The sequence below is a fragment of the Pygocentrus nattereri genome, chromosome 2 (assembly GCF_015220715.1).
Source record: "Pygocentrus nattereri isolate fPygNat1 chromosome 2, fPygNat1.pri, whole genome shotgun sequence".
NCBI classification, from domain to species: Eukaryota; Metazoa; Chordata; class Actinopteri; order Characiformes; family Serrasalmidae; genus Pygocentrus; species Pygocentrus nattereri.
The window spans coordinates 30,736,277-30,752,247 of NC_051212.1; the positions used below are offsets into that span (position 1 = coordinate 30,736,277).

General features: G+C 37.2%; 1 protein-coding gene across 1 annotated transcript; it reads right to left on the minus strand.

Annotated features, from left to right (window-relative positions):
- Nucleotides 1-2,920: 2,920 nt before the first annotated feature.
- On the minus strand, nucleotides 2,921-15,598 carry LOC108436225 (receptor-type tyrosine-protein phosphatase eta). Its single transcript, XM_017712579.2, has 9 exons — nucleotides 15,365-15,598; nucleotides 12,340-13,227; nucleotides 10,660-10,917; nucleotides 9,299-9,571; nucleotides 8,628-8,894; nucleotides 8,012-8,281; nucleotides 6,553-6,828; nucleotides 4,232-4,329; nucleotides 2,921-3,501 (listed from the first exon to the last, which is right to left on the minus strand). The coding sequence occupies exons 1-9, from the start codon at nucleotides 15,396-15,398 to the stop codon at nucleotides 3,427-3,429; spliced, it is 2,439 nt and encodes an 812-aa protein (XP_017568068.1). The 5' UTR covers nucleotides 15,399-15,598; the 3' UTR covers nucleotides 2,921-3,426.
- Between the last annotated feature and the right edge of the window lie 373 nt (nucleotides 15,599-15,971).

Consider the following 15,971-nt stretch of genomic DNA (forward strand, 5'->3'; position numbering starts at 1 on the left):
TATATTATTTTAATGGATCGTGGTACAGTTACGTCCCTGACTAAAGGCACTGAAGACGTAGCCTTGAGGTTCCCACCTCAGTGATATGAGAGGCTTCGCCCCAGAGACAGTTAAAATGATTTGAGCGACATTTCGCAGTAAAGGCCTGTGGTTTGTCTACTGTTCCACTACACATTTTAAATAATAATAATAATAATAATAATAAAACTTTAGATACGCAAACATTATCAGTGACTTCAGTCTTCAGTGTGTCGTTTAAGCGGTGTTGTTTCTGGTATCTGTCTCTTAGTTCGCTTTCCAGCAAGTGCTAATATCACACTCATGCTGTCTGTCATTAGAAAGACCTTCCAAACTGATAAACAGCTCAACTCGCCAATCCCTTCACTAAAACTCTCACATTAAAACTGCTGTAATCAATAGCGCTGCGCGAAAAGACCAGCCGTTATGTTTAGTTCTTTATTATCATTTACTATTATAAACGAGTATTATTGTCCGAATTTTACTACATCTCATCACCACTGCGGACTCCCAGCGCTGTGAGAAGCATAAAGCGCGGTCAGTGAAAAGCCTCAGCAGAGTTCAGAGCCTAAAGACGCTCAGTCTTTCTTTTAAACCTTTACAGAACTCACGGTTCTCAGCACAACAAGCGCCTTTACTAAAGAACCCTTGAGTGCGCTCCTTTGGTCAGGAGAGGAAAAACTGGCAGCTCCTCTAGTTTAAAGCTAGCGCAGTGGTAAAGGCCAGTGCTCTGAAGGCTTCAGGCGTAGAGGAGAGAAAGGTGGTCCTGCTATAAGAGGTCCAGCGAAAATAATGCGATCTACTGCACTGAGAGAGGCACAGACTCTAATAATATACAGAAAGTTACAGCTTTATAGTAACACAAATAAATAAATAAATACTACTACTACTAAAAACATCATCATCAACAACAACAACAATAATAATAATAATAATAACGTTTGTACAGTTGTATAAATAAACACTAAAGACTTGTTAAAAAATAGATTTTATCATCAGCACCGACACTTACCAACTGCACTTCAGATACACAATACACAGCTGTTCATGCGCGACGTAAACTTAGAAAAGTCTGTTATTTTGTTCTTCCAGGTTTACTGTCCTCAGTCCGTGCCGTGAAGCGTTATAGACGAAGAGAGCCATCATGTCACGCTTTGACCCCATTGTCAGTCCGTCACTTGTATAATCTTCTCCATTTCCAGTTTCCACCGATTTTAGACATTACAAAATAAATATATAGATAAATAAAATAAGCGATAACAAAGCAAAATCCTACAAAAACTGCTGTGCGAACCCATTCACCTCTCCAAAAGCTCCAGTCAGTGTTGACCGTGAGCCCAGATGCTCCAATACTGAGCTGAAAGGTGTTTTTTTTAGCCTGCCAGACAGCGACCCCTACTGGCACTTTCTATCTTTACAACTTGTTGTGACTAAAGGCGGTTACACACCACTACGTGGAAGCACCGACCTCCACTGAGCTTCCAAACACAGCAGTCAGTAAAACATCCAGCCATCCAAACAGGTCAGTCACAAAATGAAAAGCAGTCTCAGCGCAACCCGCCAGATAAAGAAGCTTGGTGTGTGGTGACCGAGGCCACAGACGCGAAGAGTCAGTAGAGTGGGGAAGAGGACAGAGGTGGGCTCAACTAAATGCAGCTGTAACTGAACCCCTCAAAGCGTAAAAGAAGTGTACCTCAATGTGAATCATTATAGGTGCATGCCAATAGTTACTTTGCACCAGGGCCAGGTTAAGACCATCTGGAGCCCCTGGGCTGTGCAGTCACAGTGGATCATCCCCACAGACTCATTAAGGCATGAGACCAAACAATCAAGCCAAGACCTTAACATACAAAGACACAACTTGAGTGTTCCAAAAATGTGCAGTATCAGTTTATAGCCGTGCGGATGTGAATGAAAGCTTTAACAAAAGCATGGTGATGCCAATCACACCTATCAATTGCTCCCCGGGCGCCGTGGATAGGGCTGCCCTCTGCTCCGGGCAAGTGTGCTCACTGGCCCTTGTGTGTGTGTTCACTAGTGTGCATGTATGTGGGTGTTTTACTGCAGGATGGGTTAAATGCAGAGGTCTAATTTCACAGTGAGCAAACACAGTGACAAATGGTTGTTAATTCTAATTCTAATTCTAAAACCTCACCAAGCTCATCTTGTTCAAACAAGAACAATTGTACTGAATGAATTGTATTTTGCATTGATTGTTCAGACTTTCTCAGTGAATGTTACAGCTAGTTCCTCGAGCAGTTACAGTTAACCCCAGTGTAAATGAATAATCTTACTTTATTCCTCGTTATGGAAAAATTTCATATTGAATAGAAAAATGTATAGCTTAAAAAATATTATTTTCTGGAAGCAGATGATGGTGAGGTTTATACTCTGTTCTCTAAAACGTTCTGAATCACCACCTAAAGGCGGCTGAATATCAACCAAACAATATACTTCATCATGAGAAGATCAATTAGATCCTCACCCAGCAGCGAACAGACGTTATTTAAACCGTTTTGTTGGTGGTTTGAGGGTTTTGTTGATGTTCAATAACAAAAGAAAAAAGTTGAGTTTAATTCAGGTGGAGGCATCACACTCGGCTGGTCTCTAGAGGATTTTCTTATCCCACCTTACCCTGAGACTGAGACAAAGCCAAAACTGTTAATGCATGGGCTGGATACTGGGCTCAAATTCTACAATACTAGCAAAAACCATTTGTGTCAGGTTGTGTCGGGTTCCCTTCACAATGCGCTTCACACTGCCTCAGCAGGAATGAAATAGATCCTGTTCTGTAAGTATAGAATGATAATAGCTACGATACTGTAGCTCTGAATGTAAGAATTATTTAACACTAACGTCTAACATTAGTCTTTAACCCCAAAAAGTACGCTTAACAACAATGTGAATAAATGTGCACAATTTATTGTGAGAAATTTATCATACTTTTTCAGCTTGAATAACAAGAGCTTCAAGTAGTTAAACAAAGACTGGATTATAACCAGCTGCTGATTTACAAGCTGCATATCTAAAACTACAGAAAGGAAATGAAACAACTAAATCTTATCTCTAAAAGGAATAATGCTTTCTACTCTAGCTATAAGAGGCCTAACATATTCAAGCCTTTATGAAGTGCAAAAGTGTACACTATGAAGTACTTTGCTCTGTGTTTTAAGCGTTTAAAGAATGACCAAAAAACTTTAAGCTAAACCTTTGGAATCCTGTCAGTTTTGCATTTAGCTAAATTCCAGTTGATGTATATTCTCTGTTGCTGAGAGCTATACAGAGCTGATCAAACACATATCTTCAGACAAAAATCTCACATCATCACATTTCACATGTCAAGAATCAAGACAAAATCTCCAGAGATGTTGAAATAAACGCTGAGAGCTCAGTTTTGCTCTTTTGAAATCAGTTTCTTTCCTTAATCCTAACATCCCAAACAATGTCATCATCACCAAATTTGCTTATCATTTTTTTCTTCAGCTGCAACAAAAGAAAATAAACAGAATAAATGAAAATGATCTAATAAAAAGGAATAATAGTAAAATCACAATAGTTCTATGTAGCAATGAAAAGGTTTTTCTATTGTTATGATGTCAAGTTTGTAACAATAAAATAACTTTGGTGCTATTTAGAACCATTGTCATCAAGGTTCCATATAGAACTATATACATATACATATTCTCTGTCAATCTGAAAAATTACTTCACCATGCAAATAACTGAAGCATGCAAATGATTCTTTAGATGTTCATTATTCTATATAGAACTATTGTTTTTACTAAAGAATCCATGAAGAACCATCTTTTATAAGTGCTCTACTGTTACATATTCAATATTTATTATATGGCTTGTTGTTACTGTCAAGCAAAACATTTTGTTGTTTGTTTTTTGCATGACGACTGCAGTTACTTTTTGATGTGTTAAAGTTTCATAATGAATGGACCAACAGAAATGGATCAAAATGATCACGTTAGATTCACTTTGTTAGGAACACTTTACTCCTGTAAAGTGTTGATTTTGGAGATAAAAGTTTTTGTTCCAACAGCAACAACATATTGAAAACAAAGCTCAAATCAAACACAGTTCAAATTGTGGACAGAATTTGTAAAATAGTCATTATCAGACCTGTAAACACATACAACATGAATAAGTTGAGTTATTAAAGATGCTAAGATGTAAAGTTGAGCCCCTGCTTTTTTCAAGCTACTTACCTCTTTTTCGAACAGAGTCTTAGTACTACCTTCCTTACAGTAAAGGCTGGTAGCAGAAGAGCACTGCATCGTGAGGGTTACATTTTTAAAATTGGGTACTGGAAAGAAGAAAGAGAAAGGTAGCAGTTAAATGTATGGTTCAATTTCTGAATTCAGATCACTAATGAGGTTCCCAAACTTGCATGGTTTCAAAGTGACTGCTCATATTTTAGCAACTATGGCTAAGTACCTAATAATTACTGTGTAAATATGTAGTAATGACATGTAAGTCCTTTGAAAGGGCCCACATGATGGAAAACTGAATTTTCCTCACTTTTCAACCAAGAATGCTTTTTGAAGCAGGTGCAAAGCAAGGCAGCCAATCAGAACAGAACTCATTTACATACGTCAGTCTCAAAGGCACAGTAACAAACAAAAACCTGTTTAATTCTAAGGGATAAAGAGGGGTTGGAAAATGGTCAGGTAAAAAAATCAATCATGACGGCTTTTGGTACATAAAAACAACCAAACACCGTACACTATAAAACTTGATGAATTAAGTCAAAGGATAAATCAGATAATAAATTTGAGGATAAATCATAATTCATTTACACTAAAGTAAGTTGCACTAATTCTATTTGTTTTGTTGATATTAAAATGATTGAGTATTGGGGACTTATGTTTAAGCTGTTCTAACTCAAAATAATGAAGGAATTGTGAACTAAATTCACCAATAGATATATCGTTTTGAGAAATTCATACTGTATTGCAGAGATATGATCATAGACATCTGTAACAAGGTCTTTCCCACCTTAATGTCACTACAGACCACCTCACCAAATTCTGACAGTCCAGTCCAGAGTGCAGCTGTAGTCTCTGTATCATTTAGCCACAGCAGAACCACAGTAAGCAGAGAGGAACTTACTAACTCAGCAATCTCAACACTGATTTTTGATCAGTGCTGTTTGGCATGAATCACAAAAGTTTATAAATCTAGTCAATACAAAGGAATGTAGGCTGGCGGGAGAATGACAACACACAGACAGTGAAGAGACATGCCCAATATGTAAATAAATGGTACCAAGGACCAATAGGCATGATGTGAGTTTCAATCAAGAAGGCTGCATTGACCAAACATTTATCAAGTAAAGGTGAGTCTAAGCCAGATTGCAACATGTTTATTCAACTCAAAGAAATCATGAAAACAAAATGATGAAAAAAGCACAAAAGTCCAAATCATTTAGCTGTAACATTTATGCTGTCTATCACATTAAGCCACACAACATTTTCAACCCACTACTGGCCTATTTGTATTTGCATGTAAAGTCAAGTTAAATAAAATAGTGAATATAATACATTTAAAGTATCCTCAACTCAAAATATGCTGAAAAAACAATCTTACTCAAAATGACTGGATTGCTAACTCAACGATTCATTTTTGAGTTAATTAGATTTTTTAAGATTGTCACTCCAAATTTCTGTAGCATTGAAGTTGTATTAACTTACTTATTTCATTAAGACGTGTAAGTGGACCTCAAGGTTCAAATTAAAGAGAAGAAAAATGTGGGCCCTTTAAATACTTACCAAGTGATCGTAACCATAATCACAAAGCCAATTGTAATTAATATTTGGTGCATATTTTGCAAAGTTGTATTTGTAAGTATAGAGTAGCTACTCTGAAATATATCAGACGTAGTTCAAGACTTAATGATTAATAACGGTAATAACAGTAATATGGTATTAACAGAGTAGATGCGAAAAACACGTGTAGGTGGGCACATGTGTGTGGAAACACTGTAAAGTGCAAAAACCACCTCTGTACCTACAGTAATTTATACCATATTCACTTATGTGATTACTGGTAAGACTGTGGTAACTGGACTGTAAAATAAAGTTCAACTACCTGTGTTAAAAACATCAAGTTCAGACCAGGTGCAGGTTAAGCAACAACTGTATGTTAAAATAAAAGCTATGTGGCAACAAGGAATTTTACTGGGTTAATGAATACTTACAATAAAATTGACTGATGAAGAAAAACAATATATGAATTTAATTCTTAAAAACACTTCTAATCAACTTTTGCCCTATTTCACTTTTTACAGTGTAGTTGTAAGACTAGTTATACAAATAGTTTAGTGTCAAAAGTCAAGACTGAAATTATGGTGATAAGCACAGGTACCATTCATCTATGTTAGCATCAATTAAAGAGCGGTAGAAAAGAATATAAAAAAATGATGCACTTGTATTTAATGCATAGAGAGAGAGACTAAACTTGCAACAGCAGAGGAACAGATGTTAAAATGAAAGAAGTAAAAATGCTTTCCTGAGTATGATTTCCTTACCTGTTGTATAGTTGATGAAGATTGGTGCACTCTGCAGCTGTCCAGCATAGACACTGACACCAAAGTTGTACTTTGTCCCAGTTTGTAACCCATAAATGGTTTTTTTGTTAGTTCCAGTTTCATTCGATGTGCTGCCACTGCCCCAAAAGAAGGACTTGTACGTCACATTGTAGTTTAAATTCTCAACCCCTTCTGAATTTTTTGGGGGCTCCCACTTCAGGTCTACAGTAGTACTGTTTATGAACGTGACGCTTATATTAGCAGGTGACACAGGTACTAGGAATGTAAGAAAGAAAATAGAGTCAAACATTTATGATCTACAGCAGTGATTCTCAGTCACGGTCCTGGAGTGCCAATGCTACACTGCATAAGCGAGTGTTTTCTCTGCTCTGACCTACAAAGGGCCTGTTACTTAGAAGAGCTGATTCAAGTGTGTAAGTGGGAAAAACACATAAAGCTGGTCATTTCTCAACAATACGCCACTTGTCAACGTGTCAGCGGATTGATACCATTTTGGTGTGAAAAAGCTGTGCTGTTATCAGACATCAGGTTAGAACGCTTCTCAACCGCAGTACATATGATGCAAATGCCATTGTCCAGTTATCGTACATTTGACAAACTTAGAAAAAAAATTGTAACTGTAGCATGTGTGAAGTTTGGACATCCTTTCAGTGGTAAAGTCTCAGAACTCAGTTAACTTGTTGTGTCTTAACTGTCTCACTAGGTTGGATTAGGCAGGTCAAGAATTGTAAAAAGGAACAAATTTTCTGAGTCTTCGAACATTATGCTAACACATCAGCCATACTCTCCTCTAAAGAGCAGGCTGAGGGTCTGAAAAAGAAGCAAATAGATGACTACAAAGCAGAGAAAGGCTGTAGAAAAATGTCAAAGCACTTTCAGCTCACAATTTCCACTGTTTGAAATGTCAATAAGAAATGACCGTTAAGGGGAATTGTGGAAGTTGAAGCAAGGTCTGGCAAACCAAGAAAACTACCAGAAAGAATTCCTTGTGCAACTCTTATTGTTCCTGCTCAGGAAAGGGTGACGATTTCTAAAGCAAGAACTCTTAGTTGGCTAAAAGAAGCCTATGTGATATCTGCCAACTTTGCAAACTTTTGCACATGCCACAAATACAGTTTTTTTTTGTTTTGTTTTTTTAAAGTAAAGCAAATAGAACAGTGTGAGAATATTTGCAGAAAAAAACTTTGCTGATGTATTTACTTCCTTTCACTTCAAAAATCTACAATGTCATTTAGTCAGGGGTGCCCAAACTTTTTCATGTAACTGTACATTTGTCATGTTATTTGATCACAAGCATGTCAGAAACATTTGTGTGGTCACAGAGTGGGTAAAGAGAAGTTACAAATAAATATAAGTCAATTAAATTCCACCGTTTAAGACTTTTTTTTTAAGTCTGTGTAAATGTGCTGTGATGGATTAAAGTGGGAAAAATACTCACAGGTGTAACAGGAACCAGAAGCTGGTTTGCTTGGATACTTGTCTAACTTGACATGAGTGATGACGTTAACAAAATACAGTGCTGTTGATCTCAAATTAGAGAAACTGTAGTGCCGTTCTTTTGTATATTCTGTTAGATTTGCAGTGTTGTTCATGGAGTTTAAATAGAGCTCCACACTAAAATTATAGTAACTGCCATTTGGAAGATCCCAGTTAGCGTTAATACTATTGTGTGTGGCCGTTAGAGTAAGATTGTTCACAGGCTCTGGTGCTACATGTGGAAACAAAGAAAAGGGGTGATCAGTTAAAAACACATGCACATATCAACAACTTCAAGATAGCTTTCTGTTGGCTACGTTCACATTACCAGACCAAAACATAACACAGATCTGATTTTTTTTCCTTGGATGATGTGAACACAAAAAATACTAGTGCATAGTGGTGTTAGTGGTGTCTGACAGTAAGGCCTTTAATGAAAGTTAGAAGCCCTTCTCATATAATTCTGTTAGCCTTAACATTTCATACAAAGGTTTTATTAACTGTAATCTGAGAGAGAAGAAGGCCTGACAGACCGATATGATAAAAAGAAAGAGAAAGTGGGAGAGATTGTGACTCACTGGTGTAGGCCTCGATAGTAAGTGTTTCTCCCTCCAATGAGCCATTTACTATGGCTGACACTGTCAGGTTGTACTGAGTTCCTGCTGTGAGGTTTGACAAATTTATCCTTGTTGAGGAAATTGAGAAGTTTTCATACGTTGTGCTGTTCTCCATTAAAACAACATGATAGCAGTAATCTGAGGCTTGGCGATCAGACGAATACCACATGGCAAGTATATTTGAACTCATATTGTTTGCAGAAATAAGAGTGGTCACCCTAGAAGGCTCTGGAAAAAACAGCATAGGAGAGGTCAGTGACATGGTTAAATGCCATCAAGTTTTAATACAGACGATAAAAAATCGGATATTTCTATAACTGATGCTGATAGAGGTTTTCAAACACGGACTGTAGTAGATAACATTAAAACAATTCCAACTCTAATGACCTCGCCCTCATCTGGATTCTGACTCAGAAACAGAATGTTTGCTAAATAATGCATCATCATATCCTGAACCAAGACAATATTGCCAACACTGTCTTGCATTCTCAGAATGTCAAGTTTAAGATGCCTGAGAAAATGTTCCCTGTGCTAATAAAATCTCATTAAAACTAATAAACCCAGAAAGGCCTGACCAAGTTTTTTAAGGATAAGTGCAGAGTGCTACTTAAGAGTTTGAAGACTTTACTTACTGGTGTAGACACTAATCCTGCCTGGTGTTCCAAAAATGGTTTTGTTGACCACGGCACAAACTGCTATACTGTACAATTGTCCTGGAATTAGATTAGTAATGTTATATTGCTCAGCTGTACTTATACTGCCTTTTTCAGTGCAGAGTGTTTGGTTTTCTCCTTCCAGCCAGTTTACTGAATAGTTGTCACGTCCTCCAATCGGAGCACTCCAGTTGATGAACACTGAAGTATTTTGCACATTCACTATGCTCACATTGCTGATGTCCATTGGCACTAGAAGAAAGAGAATGAAAGTGACCTTGAGGCTGCTACCTGATAAGGTCCTTCACACAATGATCAGAAGAATCAAATACATGATACAAACATTAACGTAGACTTTGTACTCCTCAAAAGGTTTGATGTCAATGTAAAGAGATCTCATGTTAAGTGATTTCAAATAATTTCTATTGGTCCAATCTTCCCGACATTTTTCACGTAATGTAAACTGCAGCTGTTGATCAAAATTTTGAAATTTGTGAAACAAGTGGAGGGGTTGCCAAAGAAGGTAAAGAAATCATATAACTAAAATGCACTTTATGGCCAAAGGCATGTGGACATGTAACAGCCTCCACTATTCTGGCAAGGCTTTTCACAAGATTTTGGAGTGTGTCTGTGGGAATCTGTATCCATTCAGTCAAAAGAGCACTTGTGAGGTCAGGCAATGATGTTGGACAAGAAGGCCTGGCCCATAGTTCCGATTCATCCCAGGGGTGTTCAGTGAGGTTGAGGTCTGGACTCTGTCAGTTGACTCTGTGCAGACCACTGGAAATGCTAAGCAGATTGTTTGAGTATATGTGTATATATATATATAGCATGGCATTGGTTGATATATATATATATATATATATATATATATATATATATATATATATATATATATATAAAGAGAAGGGTATAAAGGAATGGAAAGATGGAGTTGTTGTGATGCATCAGTTCAAACATATCACTGCATATATGATGACAGCAACCAAATAGTGCACCTTTGTTCAGTTAGATTTTTCTCTGACCCATGTGCAAAACATAAAATGCCATAATCTCCACGTGTACACATTTTAATGCCATAGCAGGAATTCATTTTACCAAGTTAAAATAAAGCTATGTGTCTATTTACACTACAAAATCTAACACGCAAAGTTAAACCAGTTCTTCCTCAGAAGGATATTTAACTTCAGAGAAATTGCTCAACAGAGAATTTGCTATAAAGGAAACACTTTCCTTCACTGAGCAAACAGAGTTGGAAATGCTGCACTGATATTCAGTACAATACTTCTTATACTCGAGCTTAATATAGCACAGTAGCATTTGCATTTGTCTTTACTCACAAGTAGAGAAGGAGATGTTCTGAGGGTTGAGGTCTCTGTCGCACTTCACAGGGATCACCTTGATGTTATACTGAGTTCCTGGCACCAGGTCTTGGAGTGTTATATTCAAATCTGTCACCATCCTGAATTCAGTATTTGGTGGGTTCACTCTGTTCTGCTCTACTCTGTAATGTGTGATATTCCCTGGTGCCTGGCTCCAGCTCAGAAAACCTCCATCATGCGTCACATTGGAAATGCTCACCTCCCCAAAAAATCGATCTGCAGAGAAGTGCGTGCACCAAATAAATGAGACAAGGCTTGAGACTAGCTTAAGAAAAACAGAATTTCAAAACACACCACCACAGAAACAAATTACATTTAGCTGAACTACTTGGAATGTTTGCAAGTTAAGAAGTTCATCACCTCTGCACAGAATCACTTAAACATGACATATTTCTGCAAATTGGAATGCACAATTATTATTTATTCACTGAATATAACGTACTGGGGGAAAAACAAAAAATGTGGCATGTGCACCCTTTCAGTCAGTATTCAGTAAATCCCCTTTAGCTGAAATCACAGTATACAAAAGTCTTTATATTCAGGATTTTTCCTTGCAGAGCACTTCTAGTTCAGAAATATTCATAAGCTGTTTTGCACACACATCGTATTTAAAATGTACCCCAAGATTTTCAATAATCTCCAAGCTACTTTAAAACTTTAACCTTTCATTTCTTGAAGTAGGTCATGGTTGATTTGGATCACTGTTTACTTGTAGTACCTGGCCTCTTTTATCACTTGCTGTGAGTGTGGGTTTTTACTACCATCCTTTCTTTACTCTATCCCTACCACATGTCTTGTGCTGCACTGCTAGCACACAACCCTGAAGCATAATAGATCCACACTCATGCTTACAGTCAGAAAGATGTCATTTATTTGAAGTACTTCTCATTTTTTCTCTAAACATACATTTTGTGATCGTAGCCAAATAGTTAAATTGTTCATTCATTAGACCACAGCACTTTTTTCTGAAACGCCTCTGGTTTGTACATTTCAGATTTTATTTACAAATTTAATTTTGAGAAGAACTCAAAAATGATAGCCAGTACATGACTAGAAAACACAGCACACAAAATCTTAATATTTGACATTAAAACACGAAAAAAATGTGTTTTAGGGTCTGAGCCACACCTCGGGACTGATGCGGGCTACCCTCTCAGGGTTGGTTGAAGGATCAACCCCATAAATTATATTTATTTAGAAATTAACTATAAATTAAACCCATTTATTTATTATTTACAAACAAAACTTGATAAATGTGATAAATGAAACTCATGATAAATCTAAACATTTTAACATTGCTTAAAAATTAATCAAAAGATCTTTTAAAAAAACAATAATGAAAAAAATAAAGTCTTATTTTCAAAAAATATATTGTATATATTTAGCCTAATTACTGCTTCAATGAATCCCTTGCATTTAAATCGATCATAATCAACCTTTTTCTGGATCACATTTAAGAAAAAACATAGGACAGTTATGGTGAATGAGGCCCAATGTTTCCTCTTGACTAATATTCATCATATGTCAAATTAGAACTTTTAATCCAGAAAGCAGCTACTTTTAGAATTACTTTCAGATCTTGTGTTTCCAGAGATTCCAGAGTTGGTTGCTATCTGGGTAAAAGAACAATAAACTTACCATCATAGCAGATGAAGGGCAGGAATTCATAGCAGTGCTTTTCCCGCCACATGCCAAAGCTGAGCAAGGCCACACATGAATCCTCTATATAGTCAAAGTCTGTTTCTTGAACCACAGTAGTTGTACTCATAGGGGGAGAGGTGACGAGACCTGCAGAGGTACTGCTGACGAGGAGCATACTAGAATAGGTGTTGGCAGATGTGCTGAGCAATGCAGGGGTACTGGTCCTAAACTGTGTACTAGTCCCAGTGGTACTAAAACTGGTGGCAGATGAAATAGGTGTGATTGAGTAATTAGTACTAGCATTATAACTGGTGTTATGTGTAATGGCAGTGACAAGGTAATCAGATCCATTTAGACAGTCAATGAGTTTCTTCAAGACTGGACATTGCACCATCTCATTAAATAAGTTACTCGTAGTACCAGTTGTACCAGTTGTACCTGTAGTACCAGTAGTACGAGTAGTACCAGCGGTGCTAGTGGTTCCAGCAGTGGTACCAGCAGTGCTAGTAGTTGGGGGTGGAGATGTGAGCATTCGCACATCCATTTTCTTTAAGATTGGGCGACCAGGATACCAATTTTGGTAGATGACAGGGGCACCATTAGACCACTGAGACCAAAATAATGATCCACTGAAGTTCTGGCGGAGTCCAATCCAGTAGGCAGAAGAACGGTTCTGAGCGGTGAAGTTCTGAGCAGTGAGGTTCTGAGCGGTGAAGTTCTGAGAGACAGGGATCTGAATGATGAGGTTCTGAATGAGCTGGACATTTCCTGGTGTGATGGTGGTCAAGTCTTTGTAACACATCTGACAGTAGTTTCTGGCATTATCCCACGTGTCATTAAGGGACACAAGATAATACTGCTCCTCTGCCCAGATGACAGAGGCTGCTAAAGAGGTAGAAGAAATAAAGGTTTTAGAAAAAGCAAGCACAATGTCAGATACACATTACAGCTGATTAAGTCCATCAGAGTTCATGGTAAAACTGCTTATAACAGATGATGTGCATAGTCAGCGAGTGTGCAACAGATGCAAATTCTTTTGAGGTTAGTGTATATTATTTTGGCCTTTTGTTTATGCAAATATAGCTTGAAAAAAAGTATTCCAGGAAGTATACAAGAGATGGACAGTAAGGTGTGCTGGAATCTGATGGTGTACTCAATGTACACATTCAACTTGAAACTGCATATCAGCTACTGAGGTTATAGTTTGCTTTCATTTGAAGGTGAATTGCACTGATGTTTCATGTGGTTTGATGTGAAATGCGCTATTTCTAAAGAAATGCTTACACTGTCAGACTTCTGGCTTCAAAATTAAACTTTGTTTAATGATAGCTCTGCAGAGGTTTTGGGCTAAAACATTTTATTTATTAATAATTAAATTTACAACTGAAATTGTTCAAATGAAACCTGTCACTTTTAGGTTCTAAAAATGATCGGTCCAAAGATTTATTAATGCTAAAAACCACACTGAGTGGAAAAACATTAAAGCACAAATTGTATTTAAGGCCGGCTTCAGTCATCATTGCTGCTTGATGTGTATATTTATGTACATTTGTACTTTCCTGAATATTTTCAATTCACAATACTTTTTCCCCATTGTTTTTTTCTTTCTAATCCAGTGAAAGATGTTTCATTTTGGGGAAGAGATCTAGATATACAAGCATAAAACATGGGTAAATATATTACAATTACTAATAATTTATTTTATGTAACCCTTTAGTAAAAGCAAGATTGCAACACTATCTAACAATACTATCTAACAACACCATCGCTCCACTGTTTCACTGTATATGATGAAGAGACCGCAGTTGAACCCAGAGCGTCAGTTGAGGTTCAGCTTCGGCAAGCAGAGCCTCTGTCTGTTCACTGTTACCCTAACAAATATCACCATTTTAGTTCATCTGCAACCTTATCATCACTCTCTATCTCATCTACAAAAGAGAAAGCTTCAAAAGCATTATGGACGACTACAGAGACCAGAACAAGCTTCATTATTGGCGGAAACATCCAACGGCAGTGAGACTTATTCACATATATTTCAGTCAACCTTGAAAAATCAAGGTGTAACAAAAATAAAGAGTATGATTGTTCTGAATATTGTAACATTATCAGTGAATCATCTTGCAGCAAATGAGTAAATCGATTAATTTTACTCTGCTGGGAAAAAGAACTTACCAGCACCCAAAACACATTAGGTTGGTTTCGGTTGACGCTCTTATTTTTTTTTTTTCTGGTTTTAAAATAGAGGTAGGCAAAGGCAGTGTTAGGTGTCTTGCCCAAGGACTCCTACAGTGTTATAGTGCTGTAGTTTGCTCAAGTGGGGGGATTGAACACCAGTTAACAGCATGGAGGGCAGCGATGTTACTCCCTACATTAAACCAACCATCTTAATAAAGACAGTGACTGTATTAAGTGAAAATAAAATTCTAATTTAAACTGTCAAATGCAGAATGAAGTCAGATAAACCTCACACCACAGTGCTGCTTTTACCCACAGTAGATCAACATGCCTGACTACAGCCAAGTCTGACTAGAGCAAGAAGCACCAGGTCAAACAGCAGTTTCTTCTGGTGGTCTTAGTGTCCATAGGTGTGTAAAAAATTCTGTTTTCCAGATGGCTCTGTGCAGTATCACTGTGACTTTTTTCTAGTTTTGCACTGGGATTTAGATTTGTGTAGCCAATGACCCAAATCCACCCTCTTTTTGTGAGAAAGGTACTTTTATTTCTTTTTATTATTTTTTTTTTTTGAAGTAACAATACTTTTCTTGAGTATTGGTTTAGCCTAATATATCAACCGCTGCTGATTGTCAACAAAGTACATTTTTTCACTAGTGTGTCTTCTGACATATCTTTTTCATCATATTTACAAATACTTATACACTCTAAAAAGAAATGTTATCCACAGGGAAGCTCACTGGACATGAAATGAAGAATTACTAATGTTTTCTATAGACCTGCATTTTCTCAAATACATAAGACACAAATAAGAGAATTTACCAGCTCAACAAACCCAACAGCAACTCACCTGCTAAGAACAGAGGCCCCAGCAGCAACATCATTTTCAGTTCTTACTCAGTGGATGACGGTCGCAAGGTTTAGCTTTAAAAACTAAAGTAAACTATATGTAAACCATAGTTTTAGCAAAGCTATGAAAGAAAAGACACCCAAGGATTACATTTACCTCACCCATGGAACTTTCTGCATGTATGAGCTTGTTGAGTACGACACCTGCATTAAGAGCAGAGGGAAGTACTTCCCAGATATGTATTTGCATTTAGTCAATAACATGGAAAAACATAAAAAGGTAGGACAAGCTGCCCATTTAGAAAGCAGTGGGGGTAGAGATACAAAGAGAGCGGTGTCAGTTTACTGCTCTCTAAACATGATCAGAGGTCATTGATTGATTTGCAAGTACTACAAAAGGTCCTTTGTTCTTCCAGCGATGCCATAAAAGTACTTTTGGCTCTGAAGTACCTTTAAAAGGTTAAAAACATTCACAGGATGTACACATTCTACACCAATTTAAGGGTTCTTCCTCCAACTTTTACATTATATGGATGTTCTTCACACTCATTTACAAAAGTTTCCTAAAGAACCATCCATTGAAAGGCTGATTAGGGGAACCAGAGGTA